Genomic DNA, 22314 nt, shown 5'->3' on the forward strand with positions numbered 1-22314 from the left:
ATACGGCTCACACATCCTCTTAAGATAGTATACAGTAAAAAAAATGTATATATAATGTAACCACTGTTAGATTTCTCATGTTTTGATATTGCTACTTTACTACACTTCATTTACAATAATTATAATAAGATTGTTTTTATGTAAAATTATTCAAACAAGAGAATTTAGCTACTCAGCTGTAGTTGAAAAAAATCAAGTACTCTCTATATTTAAGATGTTTTGAGTAAACACTAATTATATACTAAATAAAAATCAATTTTCTCAATATATGACTTATATTTTAATGTGAAAATATAGTTAATATAATGTTTTTCCCACTTTTAAAATATTTGTGTACATTTTTAACAAGAGTAGACCTTCTTATAGAGCTCTAAATGATTTTGATAAAATAAAATCTCTACATACACTCAAGCATTTATGATAATAATACTATAAACATCATGATATTTTACTGTTTTGTTCATTTTAATGTGCTAAACCATAACTAAACATAATTATCATTTCACACTTTTTTCTTTAATCAATAAAAGTCACAGTATACAGAACATATGTACAAATCTGAAATGTTTTAGTCGTATTTTTTCATACATATTTCTAACTTTTAATCTTATACACACACACACACACACACACACACACACACACACAATGTCTATGTCGTCATCAATATGCATCTTGGCTAACGAAAAACAAATGAAAAGCCCATGCTAATCATCTCCAATAAATTCACGGTAAATTATTTCATCCAAATAAAATCAAGTAATAATAATAATGATAATCATAATAATAATAATGCAAAATAAAATCCAACATACGAAATTACGAATGGATTCACTTCGAAAAAAAATCGAAAATATCGTAACAATTTTAAAACAAATACCACGATTACGAATGGTTTAATCACAAATCGAATTGCCTTTTTAAAAATAAAAATAAATTTATAAAATAGCAATTTAGCATACAGGTGCGGGAGGCCTTTCCAAGGGGAGGGGGGCACCCACGGGCCCTCCTCTTGACCACCACCCTTCTTTTGGGCCTACCTCCGCACTAGGTCACGTGATCCTCCAGCATTTACAAAATTTCCAGTGGGAGAGCAAGTCGACGCACACGTCTATCAGCATTTATCGGCACAGGTCCCGATTTACACTGGACCGAGTGACACGAATTGGACAAATGAGAATTCTTTAATCGGGACCGATTTTTTAAAAAGGACTACTTTGTTTAATCCCCTGTTTGCTTTGGAGTTTGTGCGGATCTCCCTCTCCTGTTCTCTTGTCTTACAGAAAGTTTTGTTTGTCTTTTTACTTGCTTTTCTTTTGGGTGACAGCGACTGGACTGATTTGTTTCTTATTTTATCACCTGTTGGGCCTTATCTGGTAAGATAATATAATGCACCCAGTACTTGGAACTAAACAATGTTTTTGTGTATCCTTCCGCTCGTTATCATTAATTTTGTGCGCATGGGTTTCCATTGTGTTTTTTTTTTTGGTTTTGTTTTGTTTTTGTGATGAGTTCAATGCCACCGGGACATATTAATGTTATTAGCATGCGTAGTCCAAGTCGTTTGATTGTGATCTTAATATTTATTTTCACACGTTTTAAAAACAAACTTTTTAAAAATTTAAACATTATTACTATTTCTATTTAAATAATTCTAATCTGTAACATTCATTTTATAGGTTGTTTATTAACAGGCGAAGTTACGCGAAAGGTGCGTTTGAGTGGCTGTGATGCATTTAAACGTCACTTTTACAGCTGCGTTCAAATGTGTCAGTAATTCACAATTCTGTTTTTAATTTTTTTTTTAATCCTTCCAAAAAATGAAATTAACCAACCTTTATGATGTCTTTTGCAGGGGACGACCGGACGGGGTCTCACGTCCACGAAGGACTTTGTTATTTACCTGGACGTGAATGAGGAGAAACAAAAATGTATCAAAGTCTGACCTTATCGTCCAACCAGTCCCCTTATACACACGACACCGGGAATTACATGCACCCCTCGGCTAACTCCCCCGTCTACGTCCCTACCAGTCGGGTCCCGGGTATGTTATCCACGCTCCCCTACAGCCTACAGCCTTGCGAGCCGTCTCACCAGTCCCACGGCCTCGGAGCCCACCACCACCATGCTCACCACCACCACCCTCACCACCATCACTCCCACGGCTGGCCCCAGGGAAGCACGGACGGTTCCTCTTTCGCACCCAGCAGCCCTCACCCGTCACACGGCTTCTCGTACTCGCATAGCCCGCCGCTGAGTGGCAACCCCGGCCGGGACGGCGCCTATCAGAGCCCGCTGGTGCTGGGGAATAGTGGCCGGGCGGAGCAGCTTGGCGGGGCACTGGTGCGTCCCATGGGGGGCTCTTACACCGGTCCGTATGCTTACATGAGCCCCGAAATGGCGACGTCTTCGTGGACGCCAGGACCGTTCGAGAGCGGAGTGATGAGTCTACAAGGCCGGCAAGGGAGTTTGTCGACGCGGCGTACGAGTTTGGGTAAGCATGGCTGCATTTTTTTCATTTATAGAAGAAAAATATACTTTTTTTCTTTGTTAAAAAAAATCTAAAGCAAAAAAACCGTCAATTTACATGATTTTTGACTTTTTGACATTCCGCAATGAGATAGTTCCAAATTCTAAATACATTGTTTTTTTTTTTATAAATTTATTTTTTTAAATACCCCCAAAAAATAACATTTCCACTATTAAAATTACATTAAAAATAATCTTCAATCTTGTTTTACTTTTACGGTGTCACTTTAAAACAGCGTGTTGGGACCTCATTATCTATACTATACATTTTGATATGGATACCGGTTGAGTACACTTATAAAACATATATTAGATATAAAAGATATATTAGAAATATGATATAATATTCAGTGGGATGAAATTCAGCATTTGGTCTTAAATACTAATTGTCGTTATCGCATAATTAGATTGACAACAAATGAAAAAAAATATAAATAAAAAATATTTTCTTGAATTTCTTAATGATATAAATATATATATATGCAAATAAATGTATATGTTTTGGTTAAATGTGGCTTAGCTGTATAGTATAAAAAATATAGTATATAACCATATAGTGATTTTTGCCTATACCCACTCTGTCTTACATTATTATTATACATTATTTTCTGCTGTAATTCATGAGTCATAACATCAACTCTTTAGTTTGAATCAAAGGTTATTGTTGTTGTTTTTTTACAATTCCCCAAATTCAACCAAGACAATCCACATTCTTCTCAGAGAGGCCAAGTAAAAACAATCAATTAATATGGTAATCTAATCCCTCAGTGACAGTGCAGTGTTTTGATTTTTAGGGCTCAATACACTCTTAACACAAGAGCCCATTGTTCTGATTCATTAGCAGTATTTGTCACCCCTGCACCCATCAAAAAGACCCTAACAGTCTCCAAACTGAAACACAATATATCAATAAAATGACAGCAATGTTAAGACAATCATATAAATCCGGAGTTAACATTTTTTTTTAGGAAATTTAACAAATGCACTGCCACGAGATCCACACAAAATGGAAAAATGTGTGTTTTGAACAATGGATAAATGAGGAAAAACATTTGAAAATATTTGGAACAAAATATCATGCCAAAATAATTAAACAAAAACATAATTTGTAAAATACATGAATTCAAGTCCGTTCCTAAATGAGGTGTCTTCCATTTGAGTACCGTATTTTCACGACTATAAGGCGCACTTAAAAGTCTTAAATTTTCTCCAAAATAGACAGTGCGCCTTATAATCCAGTGCGCCTTATATATGGAAAAAACTGAAAACCAAAAAGGAAAAACCACCACTGTCGGATATTTAGAAAAACACAAACGCCTGATCTGAAACGATACTGTTAAATATGCAGATGCCATCTTAATTTACAAAATCTTCCGTCGAAAAGCTCCTCCCCTACTGCAAGATTTTATACAAAAAAATCCAAAACATCAATAATGGCTGGCTCTAGAGGTGACTGTGAAGTAGTGAGTGCTTCATACCTGGAAGTCAATAGCAATTACCGTATTTTCACCACTATGAGGCGCACTTAAAAGTCTGAAATTTTCTCCAAAATAGACAGGGCGCCTTATAATACAGTGCACCTTATATATGGTAAAAATGTCATTCATTGAGGGTGCACCTTATAATGCGGTGCGCCTTATAGTCGTGAAAATATGGTATATAGAATAATTCATAACTTTAGGATCTGCGATTGGCTGGCCACCAAATCATAGCGTCCCTTAGTTAGTAGCTGGGATAGGCTCCAGCACCCTTCACAACTCTTGTGAGGATAAACAGTTAAAAAAAAGACTATCTATAGAAGGAAAATGATCAAGTTTCATATAAAAACTAAGTCAGTTTCCAGTCACATTGAATCCATAAGACGTTTTGAACCATTTCGAAACTGGAGCAACTGAAATGTTATATATTGTAGTTCATACAATTTTAAAATGTGCACTCTATATGTGTGTGCTCCAAATCTAAATTAATAATAAATTTTATTGGGTGTTGAAATTAACAGAAATGGTTTAAAATGACAATAATGCCAAATGTACATTTTAGCACTTCATACTATGTTTTTTGTTTGACCATTTTGTAATGACAGTTTTAAAAAAATCATACATCATCCATTGGTTGACTAACTGCATTCTGGCCAATTTAAGCCCGGAGTCCGTTGTGTGTCATGGCTGTGATGGATAGAAGGGACCCCTGGATATTTCTGTCTGATAACAACCCCCCCCCCCCCCCCTCCATTAGTCTGTCTCCCCAATTCTGGGTTTGATGTCTCTGTCTCAATCACTTGGTTTAAGGAATGAGAGCTATTCATCTCACACTGCTCTCTAAATTAGACCAGACGTCAGTTGGGGTCAGTCCTATCCTTGACTTCGACGTGACAAGAATTTCTGGAAAAAAATTCACGTTGGTTAAGTGGTTAGCATGTCGGCCTCACAGTTATGTGGTCTTGGGTTCGATACCCTGGTGGGCTTTACTGTGTGGGGTTTGGATCTTCTCTCTGGGCTTGTGTGGGTTTTCTCTGGGTACTTTGGTTTCCTCCCATGTCCCAAAAATATGCTTGTTAGGCTATTTTATCAATCTAAATTGCCCTTGGGCTTGTGTGGGTTTTCTCTGGGTACTTTGGTTCCCTCCCACATCCCATAAATATACTGGTTAGCTTGTTAGCCTCACAACTCTGGGGTCCTAGGTTCAAATCTAGGTCAGTCCGCCTGTGTAGAGTTTGCATGTTCTCCCCTGGGCTTTTTTGATCACTCTAAATTGCCTCTGGGCTTGTGTGGGTTTTCTCTGGGTACTTTGGTTTCCTCCCACATTCCCAAAACATGCATGGTAGGCTGATTAAACACTCTTAATTGCCCCTAGCTACGAGTGATAGGTTGTTTTTCTCATTGTGCCTTGTGATTGATCAAGGGTTCCCCCGCCTGGTGCTCGTAGTTGGCTGAGATAGGCTCCAGCACCCTCAGCAACCCTTGTGAGGATAAGCAATTTGGGAAATGTATGTCTATACATATCAAGAGAACTAATCAACAGTTCAGAAAAGTCCTTTCATTCATTCATTGATTTTCTGAGCCACTTTATCCTCAAGGGTCGCGGGGGTGCTGGAGCCTATCCCAGACGAGGGTTATCTTAAGCCAATCTCAAGGCACGCGGAGACAGAAAACTATTCACGGTCACTAGGGGCAATTTAGTATCCAATTAGCTTACCATGCATGTTTTGGGGAATGTGGGAGAAAAAAACGGAGTACCCGGAGAAAACCCACGCCAGCCCAGGGGCAATTTAAAGTGACTAAATAGGCCCAGGGGGAGAACACGCAAACTCCACACAGGTGGACCGACCTGGATTTGAAACCAGAACCCCAGAGTTGTTAAGCTGACGTGCTAACCAGTTCAGAAAATGGATGAACAAATCTACTTTTGTTACATTAAATCAGGAGTGTCGGATTTGGGTTTTGTTTGCGGGTTGCTTGAACGTCAACTTGATTTTACGTGGGCCAGGCCATTTTAGATATAATATTTAGTTTTTTTTTTTTAAATAAATGGATGAAAAAAACTGGATTAAGATTCCTGAATATTCAATTTTTATAGATCTAAAACAATGTTAAACTGGATTAAAATACCTGAATATTCAATTTTTATAGATCTAAAACAATGTTAAACTGGATTAAAATCCCTGAATATTCAATTTTTATAGATCTAAAACAATGTTAAACTGGATTAAAATCCCTGAATATTCAATTTTTATAGATCTAAAACAATGTTAAACTGGATTAAAACCCCTGAATATTCAATTTTTATAGATCTAAAACAATGTTTATTTTCGCTTTTTTTTAAAATATATTTTTAGATTTTATAAAATAATTTTTGAACTAAAAACACAAAAAAATGGTTAAAATATTACAATTATTTATTCAAGTTGAGGGTTGAATTTTTTAAAACTCGAGCAAATTGTTGTAAAATCACAATTGAAAAAACGGTTCTGTTTGGTTTGAAAGTTTGTCATAAGGTCGATTTCAAGTCATAACAGAGAGAATGTGTTAGGCCTGAAACATGTTGCAACTGTTTGTTCAGATCTAGTGGAGGACATGTCCATTGAGGGCAGGGAGTGTGTCAACTGCGGCTCTATTTCCACACCTTTATGGCGCAGAGATGGCACGGGTCACTACCTGTGTAACGCCTGTGGCCTCTACCACAAGATGAACGGAATTAACCGGCCGCTCATCAAACCTCAGAAACGACTGGTAAGACAAAAAGTGGATTGGGGGGTTGTCTTTTGGACGCACCTTTTATTTTTTTAGTTTACAAAGACATCTGACTTGCTTGAATACATAATAAATAAAAGTAATGTATGCATCTATTTTAGCCAAATATCAAAATGACTACATTGGCAAGGAAGTGTCACAAAATTGAATTGAGTGCTTTTATTGTCTTTATTTTATTGTCAGTATAATGAGATTTAAAGAGATAAAAGAGTTAAAAATAACAACGACAAACAAACAGACATAAATAGTCAATAAATATTGACAATATCTAATAAATATCAAATCAACAAGTAGTCAATAAATAAGTAGTGAATCAAAAAGTAGTCAACAACATAAATAAGTAGGGAAGTACACAAATAACAGCAACAAACAAACAGATGAATAATCAATAAATTATAGTTATGAATATTTAATGAGTAATACATAAATGAGTCCACTGAATAAATAAGTAGTATTCAACATATAGAAGTAGTCAATATGATAAATAAGTAGCATTCAACATAGATAAGTAGCCAACCGAATACATAAGTAGCATTCAACATAGATAATTTGTCAACATAATAAATAATTACCAGTCAACTTAATAAATAACTAGCAGTCAAAATAATAAATAAGTATCTGTCAACATAATAAATAACTATCAGTCAACATAGTAGATAAGTATCCGTCAACATAGTAAATAAGTATCCGTCAACATAGTAAATATCAGTCAACATAGATAATTAGTCAATATAATAAATAAGTAGCATTCAACATAGATAATTTGTCAACATAATAAATAATTACCAGTCAACTTAATAAATAACTAGCAGTCAAAATAATAAATATCTGTCAACATAATAAATAACTAGCAGTCAAAATAATAAATAAGTATCCGTCAACATAGTAAATATCAGTCAACATAGATAATTTGTCAATATAATAAATAAGTAGCTGTCAACATAGATAAGTAGTCAATATAATGAATAAGTAGTAGTCAATATAGATATTTATTCAATATAATAAATACATAGTAGTTAACATAATAAATAAGTAGTAGTCAACATAGATAAGTAGTCAACATATTAAATAAGTAGTAGTCAACATTGAATAAGTGGTCACATAAATAAGTAGGTACAAAAGTGACTAAATTATTTAGTTTTTTTTACTCACTGCCTGCCGTTGATAACGATAGTTACCTTTTTACGGCTAAAAGTAAACGTTTCAGGGTCTCATCAGATCTAGTTGGCCCACCAAACATAGTGAGTTTGGATCCTGCTCTGATGTAAAATTCTCTTTTAATTCCTATTCCTGAATGTTTGTCACTTTCAAAATCGAGTCCTGTTTTTTGGTGTCCTGCCATTCCGTTTCAAGGGAACTTTTGACCTTAAATGGAGTCCAAATGTAAAAGTCCAAGTGTTTGCTTTGTTTGTCCAACAACAGCAAACGACTTCTCGGCGAGCTGGCCTGTGCTGTACCAACTGTCACACTAGCACCACTACGCTGTGGAGACGGAATGCTGAGGGGGAACCAGTGTGTAATGCCTGTGGTCTCTACATGAAACTACACGGGGTATGTTATGCGTGCTTGTTGTCGTTTGAAATTCGCTTCTTCAAATTATCTATCAATTTGAACATTTTTCAGTTTTTTTCATTTGACGCTGGCGCTTTAAAAATTGAATGGGTTACTTTTAATTAGCTTTTTAAATGTGTTTGTGTGTCTTTGACTTTTTGGTGTGTCTTTGAATTTTTTCGCTCCCCCGAATTTTCGATCAAGTTGAACATTGTTCAGTTTATTTTGATTTGACATCCGCTTTTTAAATCTAAGTGGGTGCGTTTTAATTCACTTTTAAATGAGTGTTTGTGTGTCTTTGACTTTTTTGTGTCTTTGAATTTTCATTCCCCCAATTTTTCTAGCAAGTTGAACATTTTTCTGTTTGATTTTGTCTACTCCGCATTTTAAAGGCAAGTAGGTATGTTTTAATTAGCTTTTAAATGTGTTTGTGTCTTTGACTTTTGTGTGTCTTTGAATTTTCAATCAAGTTGAACATTTTTCAGTTTGTTTTTATTTTACATCCGCTTTTTAATATCAGGTGGGTCCGTTTTAATTAGCTTTTAAAGGTGTTTGTGTCTTTGACTTTTTTATGTCTTCAAATTTTTGATCAAGTTGAACATTTTTCCGTTTTTTAAATTTTACATCCGCTTTTTAAAATCAAGTGGATATGTTTTAATTCTCTTTAAATGAGTGTTTGTGTGTCTTTGACTTTTTTGTGTCTTTGAATTTTGGGTCAAGTTGAAAATTTTTCAGTTTGTTTTAATCTGACTTCTGCTTTTTAAAATCAAGTGGGTTCGTTTTAATTAGCTTTTAAATGAGTGTTCGTGTCTTTGACTTTTTTGTGCGTCTTTGACTTTTGTGTCTTTGACTTTTTTGTGTCTGACTTTTTTGTGCGTCTTTGACTTTTGTGTCTTTGACTTTTTTGTGTGTCTTTGAATTTTTAATCAAGTTGAACCTTTTTCAATTAATTTTGGTTTGACATCAGCTTTTTTAAATCAAGTGGGACCGTTTTAATTAGCTTTTAAAGGAGTGTTTGCGTGTCTTTGACTTTTTTGTGTCTTTGAATTGTCAAACAAGTTGAAGATCTTTCAGCTCTCTTTTCTTTCACATCCAATTTTTACGATCAAGTTGGGCCATTTTAATTCGCTTTTGAATGAGTGTTTGCGTGTCTTTGACTTTTTTGTGTCTTTGAGTTTTTAATCAAGTTGAACCTTTTTCCGTTTATTTTGATTTGACAGCCGCTTTTTAAAATCAAGTGGGTCCGTTTTAATTCGCTTTTAAATGAGTGTTTGTATGTCTTTGACTTTTTGTGTGTGTCTTTGACTTTTTTTGTGTGTCTTTGACTTTTCGCTCCCCCAATTTTTCTATCAAGTTGAACATTTTGCAGTTTGTTTTGATCTGATATCCGCTTTTTAAAATCAAGTGGGTCCGTTTTAATTCACTTTTAAATGAGTGTTTGCGTGTCTTTGACTTCTTGTGTCTTTGACTTCTTGTGTCTTTGATTTTTGAATCAAGTTGAACCTTTTTCTATTTATTTTGATTTCACATCCACTCTTTAAAATCAAGTGGGTATATTTTAATTCACTTTTAAATTTGTGTGTCTTTGATTTTTTTGTGTGTCTTTGAATTTGCTTTTTAACCTTATCTTCTCCATTTTACTATTGTTACTTTAACACGTTTGTTCTTGATTTCCCATAACAAAAAATATGACGTACTCCGCATATTTTCCTTCTCCGTTATGTATTCTTTGCCAGCTGCGGCTTATACTCCTGAAAAAAAAAGCATTGTCATAAATATAAAATATCATTCATGGAATTAATTGGCAGCTGGAGTATCCTCCAGATCTCTTATCATGACCCTAATTAAGACAAGCTGTGTAGGAATCGTTAATGCAGTGAAATGCTTGATGTAAACGAAACGGAAATCCCTCAAGGGAATCCTTAGAAGATGAATAAAATACTTTGTCTTTCAAAGACAACTTTTTTTTAGATTCCAAACAAGAGAGGACTCTTAGACACGCTTGACGCTAAGTTACTATCAACACACTTAGCAGATGAGCTAACGTTCACCTACCAATTGGCATCAACATTGTTTATTAGATGCTGCGTTATGTTTCTCCAAGAGAACAATGGTGGTTGTTATCAAAGACAGTGTAGTAGTTGAACTAGTGCAGGGGTGGCCAAACTTTTCGGCCCGGGGGCCATATTGACTTTAAAAAATTGACAGATGGGCCGGGTCAGCACAAGATACGATACAAATAAAAAAGTGCATCCGTTAACAGTACATATGAAACATAAACAGGAAAAAAGGACTAAAGTATTAACATACTCAGCAATCATCATTAAAGTAAAAAGTATAAAGTACAAAGTCAAGTAAAAAGGAATGTATTAAGAAATATTAAAATTTCATTTAAAAAAAGATAGAGGGGCTGTAAAACACGAAAAACAAATAGAAATTAAAAAAAAAGAAATTTTGGACGTCGGTGGGCCGGATTAAAACACCTCGCGGGCCGGATGTGGCCCGCAGGCCGTAGTTTGCCCATGTTTTAACTATTGTCTTTTTTTTATGACACTATTCTCTTCTTCTTACAGGTACCCCGACCACTGGCCATGAAGAAAGAGAGTATCCAAACAAGGAAACGTAAACCCAAAATGCCTAAGAACAAATTACCTGCAGGTGGGTCTTAAGTTTTGTTTTGTTTCACACTCACCATACTTGGCAACTTATACGTTTTTCCTGTATTTTTATATCTGTTTTTGATCATTCCTCATCATATTGCTGTATAACAACTTTTGTAAAGGAAATTATTTTTTTAAGTAGTTTTTTGTTGTTGTAAAAACGATCTCGTTTTACCCATTTCAGCAATGGCATTATTGTTATCTTAATATACCGTATTTTCACGACTATAAGGCGCACCGCATAATAAGGCGCACCTTCAATGAATGACATTTTTCCATATATAAGGCGCACTGTATTATAGGGCGCTGTAGACACTGTATTATAAGGTGCACTGTCTATTTTGGAGAAAATATAAGACTTTGAAGTGCGCCTTATAGTGGTGAAAATACGGTAATTGCTATTGACTTCCAGGTATGAAGCACTCACTACTTTACAGTCACCTCTAGAGCCAGCCATTGTTGATGTTATGGATTTTTTTTGTATAAAATCTTGCAGTGGGGGAGGAGCTATATGATGGAAGATTGTGTAAACTAAGATGGCATCTGCATATTTAACAGTATCGTTTCAGATGAGGCGTTTGTGTTTTTTTAATATCCGACAGTGGTGGTTTTTCGTTTTTGGTTTTCATTTTTTCCATATATAAGGCGCACTGGATTATAAGGCGCACTGTCTATTTTGGAGAAAATGTAAGACTTTTAAGTGCGCCTTATAGTCGTGAAAATACGGTATTTCAAAAATGTCGCCTTATATAAGGAAGAGATAAATAATGAAATGTTCAATGATGTTTTTAGGAACACCCACAGCCTCTGGCAACAGCCCGCCTTCGTCACTTTTGGTGTCTGAGCACGCCTCAACCATCAAGAGCGAACCCGACATGACGTCTTCGCCATACACAGGACAGACTGTCACATCGGCTACCCAGGTAGAGCTCTTTCAATGGCAGCCATTAGATGAAACTATGCATTTTGATCAAAATTAGAATACTAAATAGTATTTGTAATTTATTTATAATTTAGTACAGTGGTACCTCGAGATACGAGCCTCATTTGTTCCGGGACTGAGCTCGTATGCCCATTTACTCGTAACTCAAATGAACATTTCTCATAGAAATGAACTAAAAACAAATTAATTTGTTCGAAACACTCTGAAAAAAACACCCAAAAACAGGTTAATGGATTGGAAAACCATTTTTCTTTGTCCTAATTCGCCATCTATTCACAAAGTAATACATAACTAGTCGTTTAATAGTACTAAAATGTGTTTAATAGTATTCTGTGTGGGGGGTGGGGGGGGGTTTTCTTGACAAATTTCACACTAAGCTAACTTACTTACTTGGTTGCTTTGGAAAGAATTGAGGCTTGTCAAATGTGTCTTTACTTATGAACCTAATTAGGACCAGAAGTGGGTTTGTAACTTGATTTTTTTCCAAGTAAAGACTCATTTTTTCATTTAAAAGTCTTAATTCCTTCCAATACGACCAACGAAACCCTTTAAAATTTATAAAAGTATAAGTGTAAGTACTTGTGTTATTGATTGAGACCTTAAGTGGTTTTGTACCTTGAATTTTTTAGTAAGTAAAGACAAAATTTCCATGTAAAAGTCTTAATTTATTCCAAAACAACCAACTAAACACTTTAAAAATGGAAAAAAGTGTAATTAATTGTCAAATTCATTCGTACTATAAGTGTTTTTTGTAAGTTGAATTTTTTTGTGTAAGTTGAATTTTTTTGCAAGTAAATTTTTTTTGTGTAAGTAGAGGTCCCACTGTATATTTATCAGCATCTCTCCGTACAAAACAATTTCATAAACATAATAAAAATCTTAAACTCAAGCTACCCTAAAGTTTGACCAAAAAATAATAATAATGTAAGTCTTAATTCATTCTAATACAACCAACTAGTAAACACATTAAAAATGAAAAAAGAGTGTAATTGTCAAATTCATTAGTACTATAAGGGTGTTTTTTGTAAGTTACATTTTTTCGTAAGTTGAATTTTTTGTGTAAGCAGAATTTTTTTGTGTAAGTTGATTTTTTTTGTGTAAGTTGATTTTTTTTTTGTGTAAGTTGATTTTTTTTGTGTAAGTAGAGGTCCCACTGTATATTCATCAGCATCTCACTATACAAGACAATTCAATTAACATAATTAATATTATATATATATATATAAACTCAAGCTATCCTGTATTTTGACCAAAAAATATTCCCTTTCATTCATTTTTTTAATGTTTCAAAGCATTTCTACCACATTTAAGACAATCCTAATCAGTCCAACTTATTTCCCTTCACAGACAACTTCCCAATTGAATGCCAACCTATCATCGGCACCCATGGACATTAAATACGACGATTACGTTTTTACGCCGACGCCCATGGCTCCTCAGAACTCCTGGTGCGCTCTTTCCCAAGCGTAAACGCCGTTAAAAACGCCGTCATCCAACCTCCACGTCTTACTCGCCGGGACATCCAATGCAAAAAGGGAGGTAGGCATCTAAAATTCCTAAATTAAAGTATAAGGCCCCTCCCCAGAAAAGGTCCAGGATCTCTCTACCTAACTACCTATACCAGGGGTGTCAAACTTTTGGTCTGCGGGCCGAATACATCTTGATTTGAGATCAAGCGGGCCGGACCAGTAAACTCATTGAAAAAATGACATAGAACTAACAATAAGCCCATTTTTTTTTACCTTTGTATTAGTCACTAATACTAATAATTAGTGCAAAGAATGAATAAATTATCAAAATGTTTATTAACATAATTTTCCTTTTACATTATGAACAATATATTATGAACAAGACAATAACATAAGAACATAAATGAATGCCAATTCATGTTGTCTGCACGTACTAAAACACTGCGCCCCCTAGTAGATAATACAAGAACTACAAATTTTCAAGAAAATTCATATTTTTTTTATACAATGCAGCTTTCTTCCCCGGGCCGTACCAAACCACAAGACGGGCCGGATCCGGCCAGCGGGCCGTATGTTTGACACCACTGTGCTAAGCTAAACCACAAAGATGGATTTTTTTTTACTTTTATTCACCATGTATTAGTCACTAATACTAATAATTAGTGCAAAGAATGAGTAAATAATCAAAATGTTTATTAACAGAATTTTCCTTTTACATTATGAACAATATATTATGAACAAGAGAATAACATAAGAACATAAATAAAGTATGTGCAATTTTAACAACACTTTTACACAGTTAAATATATATTTAAGTGTATTTAAATGTAAAACTGCGCCCCTAGCGGATAATATAAGAACTACAAATTTTCAAGAAAATTCATATTTTTTTTATACAATGCAGCTTTCTTCCCCGGGCCGTACCAAACCACCAGACGGGCCAGATCCGGCCCGCGGGCCGTACGTTTGACACCCCTGACCTATATAAATGCACCAATGCAAAAGACAATCATGTGACTTTTAAAGAGAGAAAATGCTCCATAGTTATTCATTTTAGACCATTTTAATGTTTTTATTTTTTTATTTTAATTTTTTTTTTAAACAATCTCGACATTTTGCCGTAGAAATAAAATGGAAGACATTTTTTTATGGCTGCCGAACACCAGCAGGTGGATGATTAACTTTTATAGACACATTATTTATATTGAGATAAGGACAGTTAAAAGTGGCGGTAGGTGGACAATATCATTTCACTCTTAGCCCCGCCCCCGCCTTTTCCAAGCAAAGTGTTTTGAGCAATTGCTTTGTGACAAATTCCATTTTTTGACTGAATATATTCCGTATTTTCTCGCATATAGGCCCTATTTTTCTCAAAAAAACCAAATGAATCAAGGGTACGGCTTATATGCGAATAAATTTGACTTAACATGCACAAAATGCCATAACGACATAGAAAATTGGACGAATACGTTTTTTATTTCAAAATAAAACATAAATCGCTTAATAACATTTATTTTGAAATTTAGGAATGGAATTTAAGAAGAAGAAAAAATGTATTTTGCATGAAAAAATCACTTGTTCCTGTCATTGCTCGCTCAGGGTGCCGCCATCTTACCTAGGGATGACAAACTAGATAGCTAAGGACATATTTCCGGGTTGTACTGGTCACCTGACTACCTTTTTGAATTTGTATACGTCCAGGCAACAATTTTTCGGAATGGGTAATCCAACATACAATCTTTTCGACTCATAAAGTATCTCATAAATACCACGTGCGATGATTTTTCTTAAGATTTTCCCCTTCAAAGTAAAACATTTGTCCTTCCTATTAAAACCATGAATATGGAGTTGAAAATTGTGAATCAGGGGGCGGCTTATACGCGAGAAATTGTAAAATTCACCGATTTTTAAGGCAATTTTAAGGGCTTATACACAGAGGCGGCTAATATGCAAGAAAATACGGTTATTTGTCCAAACATTTGACTTAAAGAGTGCAATGTTTCTATCTGGGGAAATTATTATGAACAATCTTTATGATTGTACTTTGTTAATAATGAAGGATGTGTTATTCTTATTGTATTTTACAGAATATGTCACTATCTGTTTATTTTTTCTCTTTGGGATCTGTTCAGGTTGAACTGATTTACTATTTATTAATTTGACTGATGGACATGAATGAATATAATAAAAGGTAAATGTCACCAAATATCATCTTAGTTTTTATTTTTATCTCAGAGATAGATATACATATAGATATACATTTAGGTATAAATATAGGTATACATCTAGATATACATATAGATATACATATAGGTATACATGTAGATATACATATGGATATATGAATATCTATATGTATGGTTATACCACTAGGTATACCTTTTTGACAAAAAGACAGCAATAAACAATTCATATTTTTAAACATTATTCCTTGAGAGCCATACTCCGAATTTTTTAAAGTGAAAAATACATGAAAATATGAGCATTTATGATTCATTTCACCACTTTGAGTTTAAAAAGAAGTCAATAAATCAATGAGTATCAATGAGAAAATGCATGAAGAATCTAAAAAATATGATTTAATGAAGAAAAATATGATTTAATGAAGAAAAATTATGATTTAATGAAGAATTGTGATTTAATGAAGAAAAATTATGATTTAATGAAGAAAAGTTATGATTTAATGAAGAAAAGTTATGATTTAATGAAGAAAAGTTATGATTTAATGAAGAAAAGTTATGATTTAATGAAGAAAAATTATGATTTGAAAAGGCGCTTGACCCACAGTGCCGGCGTGGCACTCCCATTGGTCACCAGTGGTTCCCATATTTTACCACACAGGTTCATGGAGAGCCATATACAGCTCCCGAGCCATAGGTTCCCTACCCCTGGGTTAAACAAATCTATTAACAAACACCATTAAAAAAATACCCTTTCGCATATGACTCCAAAAGTCCCACAAGGTTGAATTAAGTGACCCGCATAAGTCGTATTTAACACCCATCACTCGACTTTACATTAAAGCGCATCCAATCGCACACCATTAGTCCGCTTAACAAACATTAAGCGTAATAATTTCAGTACGTATGACTTCACTCAAAGGAAAAGGGGAGGGATTACTCGTGTTTGTGTGCCGACTTTTCGTCCAAAGGTTGTGTTCCAACCGTGTTTTATGGCGTCAATTCAGAACAGAAAGCGGCGAGCTCAGCAACTTTACTGCAGTCACGGAGACCGACACGCAGGCACCACTACGCCAACATTGTTGCTTTATGGCGCCGGCCGGACATGATGGGATGTCCTCGTTTTTTTCCTGGGAGAGGCCCTCTTCGAATCTTAGTCGAGCGAGGGGTGATAAAAATGGTGCTCCAAATGGAAATGCCGCCATTTTGGGTTTGGTAGCTGGTGGGTTTTGCTCTATGGGTTAACTTAGCCATGGGAAAACTATGGTCCGCGGGCCACATCCGGCACGCTAGGTCTTTTAATCCGGCCCGCCGACGTTGTCCAAATAACTTTTTTATTTATTTTTATTTTTTCCCCAAGATGGCGCCGTCACGTGGAAGCCAGTGGCAGTAGTTCTGTCTACTTTTATTTGTTTTTTGTGTTTTACAGCCCCTCTATCTGTTTTTTAATTATACTTTAATATTTCTTAATACATTCCTTTTGACTTTACTTTTTACTTTATGCTTTTTACTTGTTACTTTACTTTGTACTTTATACTTTACTTTGTACTTTATACTTTACTTTGTACTTTATACTTTACTTTGTACTTTATACTTTACTTTGTACTTTATACTTTACTTTGTACTTTATACTTTACTTTGTACTTTATACTTTACTTTGTACTTTATACTTTACTTTGTACTTTATACTTTACTTTGTACTTTATACTTTACTTTGTACTTTATACTTTATACTTTATACTTTATACTTTATACTTTATACTTTATACTTTGCACTTTGTACTTTATACTTTGTACTTTGTACTTTGTACTTTGTACTTTGTACTTTATACTTTGTAGTCTATACTTTATACTTTATACTTTATACTTTATACCTCATACTTTATACTTTATACTTCATACTTTATACTTTACTTTGTACTTTGTACTCTATACTTTACTTTGTACTTTGTACTCTATACTTTGCTTTGTACTTTATACTTTACTTTATACTTTGTACTTTTTATTTTATATTTTATACTTTTTACTTTGTACTTCATACTTTTTACTTGAAAGATGAGTGATGAGTATGTTAATACTTTAGTCTTTTTTTCTGTTTACATTTCATATGTACTGTTAACGGATGCACTTTTTTAGATGTATCCTATCTTGATGCCGACCCCGCCCATCTGTCAAATTTTTAAAGTCAATGTGACCCCCCCCCCCCCGGGCCGAAAAGTTTGCCCACCCCTGGGTTAACTACTTCTTTTAATATTGATTTTAATATTGCATACATTTTCTGAACTGCTTACCAGGTCTTGGGGAGTGATGGAGCCTATGCCAGCCAACTGTGGCCACCAGACGGGAGACACCCCGAAATTGGTGGCCAGCCAATCGCAAGAAATAAGGACTGAAAGGAAAAGGAATCACGAGCCAATTTGAGTATGAAGGTGAAAATTGTGATTGGGATGGCTTGCATGCGAGAAATTTTTAAATTCAACCATTTTAAGGTAGTTTTAAGGAAGCGGCTTATACGTGAGAAATTGTAAAATTCAACCATTTTAAGGTAGTGTTAAGGAAGCGCCTTATACGCGAGAAATTGTAAAATTTGACTATTTTAAGGCAATTTTAAGGGTGCGTCTTATATGCGAGAACTTGTAAAATTCAACAATTTTAAGGTATTTTAAGGAAGCGGCTTATACGCGAGAAATTTTTAAATTCAACCATTTTAAAGTAGTTTTAAGGAAGCGGCTTATACGCGAGAAAATGTAAAATTCAACCATTTTAAGGTAGTTTTAAGGAAGCGGCTTGTATGCGAGAAATTGTGAGATTTGACAATTTTAAGGCAATTTTAAGGATGCGACTTATATGCGAGAAAGTATTAAATTTAACCTTTTTAAGGCAATTTTAAGGGTGCAACTTATATGGGAGAAATTGTAAAATTCAACCATTTTAAAGTAGTTTTAAATTGTAAAATTCAACCATTTTAAAGTAGTTTTAAATTGTAAAATTCAACCATTTTAAAGTAGTTTTAAGGAAGCAGCTTATATTCGAGAAGTAAAATTTGACAATTTTAAGGCAATTTTAAGGATGCGACTTATATGCGAGAAAGTCTTAAATTTAACCTTTTTAAGGCAATTTTAAGGGTGCAACTTATATGGGAGAAATTGTAAATTTCAACCATTTTAAGGTAGTTTTAAGGAAGCAGCTTGTATGCGAGAAATTGTGAGATTTGACAATTTTAAGGCAATTTTAAGGATGCGACTTATATGTGAGAAATTATTAAATTTAACCTTTTTAAGGCAATTTTAAAGGTGCGGCCTATATGTGAGAAATTGTAAAATTGAACCATTTTAAAGTAGTTTTAAGGAAGCGGCTTGTATGCGAGAAATTGTGAGATTTGACAATTTTAAGGCAATTTTAAGGATGCGACTTATATGCGAGAAATTATTAAATTTAACCTTTTTAAGGCAATTTTAAGGGTGCAACTTACATGGGAGAAATTGTAAATTTCAACTATTTTAAAGTAGTTTTAAGAAAGCAGCTTGTATGCGAGAAATTGTGAGATTTGACAATTTTAAGGCAATTTTAAGGATGCGACTTATATGCGAGAATTTATTAAATTTAACCTTTTTAAGGCAATTTTAAGGGTGCAACTTATATGGGAGAAATTGTAAATTTCAACTATTTTAAAGTAGTTTTAAAGGAAGCGGCTTATATTCGAGAAGTTGTAAAATTTGACAATTTTAAGGCAATTTTAAGGATGCGACTTATATGCGAGAAATTATTAAATTTAACCTTTTTAAGGCAATTTTAAGGGTGCAACTTATATGGGAGAAATTGTAAATTTCAACTATTTTAAAGTAGTTTTAAGGAAGCGGCTTATACGCGAGAAATTGTGAGATTTGACAATTTTAGGCCATTTCAAGGGTGCGGCTTATACGTGAACATTTTCAAAATTTGACTATTTTAAGGGTGCTGCTTAAACGCGAGAAATTGTAAAATTCAACCATTTTAAGGCAATTTTAAGGGTGTGGCTTATATGCGAGTAAATACCATACTAAAAAAATCCTGTACAAAAGTTGTTATAGGGCGTACACAATTTGGAATGATCAAAAAAGTATAAAATATGGGAAAAAATATATATACGTTGACAGTTGTTCTCAATGGAAAGACCATGAATCACAAAACCATTGTAAAATGAGCCCCGGATTCAGACTTTTACCCACAGACGTATTATGAGAGAGTCCTAAAATAAGAGCCTAAAACAGCAGAATGACAAATTAGCCGCTAACACCCAAGAACGATGACTTCCGTGTCTGCGACTTTGATTGTTTCCTTGAGGAAGAAAAAAAAGTTTCAGGAAGTCAAGTGAGGCTGTAAACATGGTCTTTTAAGTCTGGGGGAAACTATTCAGAAACAGCAAATAGGTTACGGCTTAAATGCGCATAAATTAGACTTGACATGCACGAAACGCCATAATGCAAAACTATGCGGCCGATATGGTTATTTATTCCAAAATAGAGAAATGATAAACAGTTAAAAGGCTAAAGAAAATAAATTTTGATGTTTATGAATGAAATTGAAGAAGAAAATAAACCGTATTTTGCATAAAATGTGAAAAAAACTCAATTACTTGTGGGTGATATTGCTCGCTCAGGGCGCCGCCATCTTACCTAGGGACCCTATGGAAACATTTTTTGATTGTACTGCTCACATGACTTACTTTTTGAATTTGTCTATGTGTAGGCAACACCTTTTAGAAATGTCCAATCTAGTAGGGCAAGGGTGTCAGACTCGGGTTGGTTCACGGGCCGCTTTAACGTCAACTTGATTTCAAGTGGGCCAGGCCATTTTAGATATAATATTTAGATTTTTGTCTTATAAATGGATTAAAAGAACTGGATTAAAAGCCCTGAATATTCTGTTTTTGATAGATCTAAAATAATGTTTATGTTAGTTTTTTTTAATATATATTTTTAGATTTTACAAAATGATTTTTGAACTAAAAACACAGAAAAAATTGATTAAAAAAATTACAATTATTGATTTAAAAGGGGAAAAATCAGAAAATTTAATATACATCTATACTCTTGATTTGAATTTGATCCTAAAACAGAAAGTTGGCACTCATAATTGACTTCCCCGGGCCACACAAAATGATGCGGCGGGCCAGAATTGGCCCCCGGGCCGCCACTTTGACACCTGTGCTTTAGACTATTGATACAGTATCTCTCCGAAAATACCACATATGAGGATTTTTCTTAAGATTCCCCTTCAAAGTAACACATTTGTCCTCCTTATTAAAACCATGAGTATGGAGGTAAAAATTGTGAATCAGGGCGCGGCTTATATGCGAGAAATTGCAAAATTAAACAATTTTAAGGCCATTTTAGGGCGCGGCTTATACGCGAAGGCGACTTATATGCGAGAAAATACGGTAATTATTTTATATATATATATATATATAGTATGAATACAGTATGAATGAGCCACTTTCGGCCCGCAGGCCACATATTTCACACCACCGGTTAAAAGTAGGTAAATATATATACCATACCTCAATGAAATGTTGTTAAAATTGTCCCAAAATGGGGGCGTGGTTACAACGGGTTCATGGCTTGTACTTTCTGCAAATCCCAGATTCGTGTGCTTATGGACGTGTCGTGCCGGGTTGTCTCTCCATCCGTCATTGGCCCCGGGTGGAGAGGAGACTGCTCGGAGCCCAGAAAACAGGGGTCAAGTCCAGGCTTACTCAAACAGTCCCCCTCCCTCCCCCTCCTGTTCCTCCCCTCGCCATCACCCTGGCGTGAAGGATGAAGGGCCAAGGAGGGAGGAAAACTAGTTGATTTTACGGAAAGGAGGGGGAGGGATAGGGAGGGGGAGGAGGGGAGGAGGGGTGGAATGAGCCAAAAGAAGAGTTGATGAGGGGAAGAAAATGGGGGGGAGGAAATATATGGGGAAAGAAATGGAAGAAGGAAAAGTAAGTTGAAAAATGATGCAAATCATGTTGTTTTAGATTGGATTGCATTGGATAATTTTATTTATCCCGTATTTGGGAAATTTATTGTGACAGTAGCAAGAGGGTGAGAATACAGACACAGAGAAAGACATTGTAGACCTAAATAGATAGGTTATAAATTAGTTAATAAATAAATACATCAATAAATATATAGATACATTAATTAATAAATTAATACATAAATAAATAAATATATAAATACATATATAAACAAATATATAAATAAATATAAATAAATATATAAATGAATATATAAGTGAATATAGAAATAAATATATAAATATATATATATATATATATATATATATATATATATATATATATATATATATATATATATATATATATATATATATATATATATATATATATATATATATATATATATATATATATATATATATATATATATATATATATATATATATATATATATATATATATATATATATATATATATATATATATATATATAAATGATTATATGAATGAATACATCAATTAATAAATCAATACATAAATCAATATATAAATAAATATATAAATGATTATATAAATGAATACATCAATTAATAAATCAATACATAAATCAATATATAAATAAATACATAATTAAATATATAAATACATACATAAATAAATATATAAATACATACATAAAAAATATATAAATTAATTAATATATAAATAGATAAATATATGGATAAATAAACATAAATGTATAAATAAAT

The 22314-nt window shown here is 33.9% G+C and overlaps 1 protein-coding gene and 1 long non-coding RNA gene across 3 annotated transcripts in view; one reads left to right on the forward strand and one right to left on the reverse strand.

Moving 5' to 3' along the window:
- The window catches only part of LOC144199908 (uncharacterized), a 23101-nt gene extending 20681 nt beyond the window's left edge, over positions 1–2420 (reverse strand). The window contains exons 1-2 of the long non-coding RNA XR_013327004.1: positions 2218–2420; positions 1836–1903 (exon numbers count right to left, since the gene is read on the reverse strand). This is a non-coding gene — a long non-coding RNA (uncharacterized LOC144199908). The remainder of the gene's footprint in view (positions 1–1835; positions 1904–2217) is intronic.
- gata5 (GATA binding protein 5) overlaps positions 1–13610 on the forward strand; it is a 21995-nt gene extending 8385 nt beyond the window's left edge. The window contains exons 1-7 of one of the 2 annotated variants that reach the window (XM_077721788.1): positions 1063–1376; positions 1856–2494; positions 6589–6758; positions 8202–8330; positions 10904–10988; positions 11783–11913; positions 13281–13610. In XM_077721788.1, coding sequence (XP_077577914.1) covers positions 1930–2494; positions 6589–6758; positions 8202–8330; positions 10904–10988; positions 11783–11913; positions 13281–13403 — 1203 coding nt within the window. In that variant the 5' untranslated portion in view covers positions 1063–1376; positions 1856–1929 and the 3' untranslated portion in view covers positions 13404–13610. Of the gene's footprint in view, positions 1–1062; positions 1377–1855; positions 2495–6588; positions 6759–8201; positions 8331–10903; positions 10989–11782; positions 11914–13280 lie in introns of those variants that run through there. The other variant, XM_077721796.1, reaches the window with a different exon arrangement.
- The last annotated feature ends 8704 nt before the right edge of the window (positions 13611–22314 follow it).

This window comes from Stigmatopora nigra, chromosome 1 (assembly GCF_051989575.1).
Source record: "Stigmatopora nigra isolate UIUO_SnigA chromosome 1, RoL_Snig_1.1, whole genome shotgun sequence".
Taxonomy (NCBI): Eukaryota; Metazoa; Chordata; class Actinopteri; order Syngnathiformes; family Syngnathidae; genus Stigmatopora; species Stigmatopora nigra.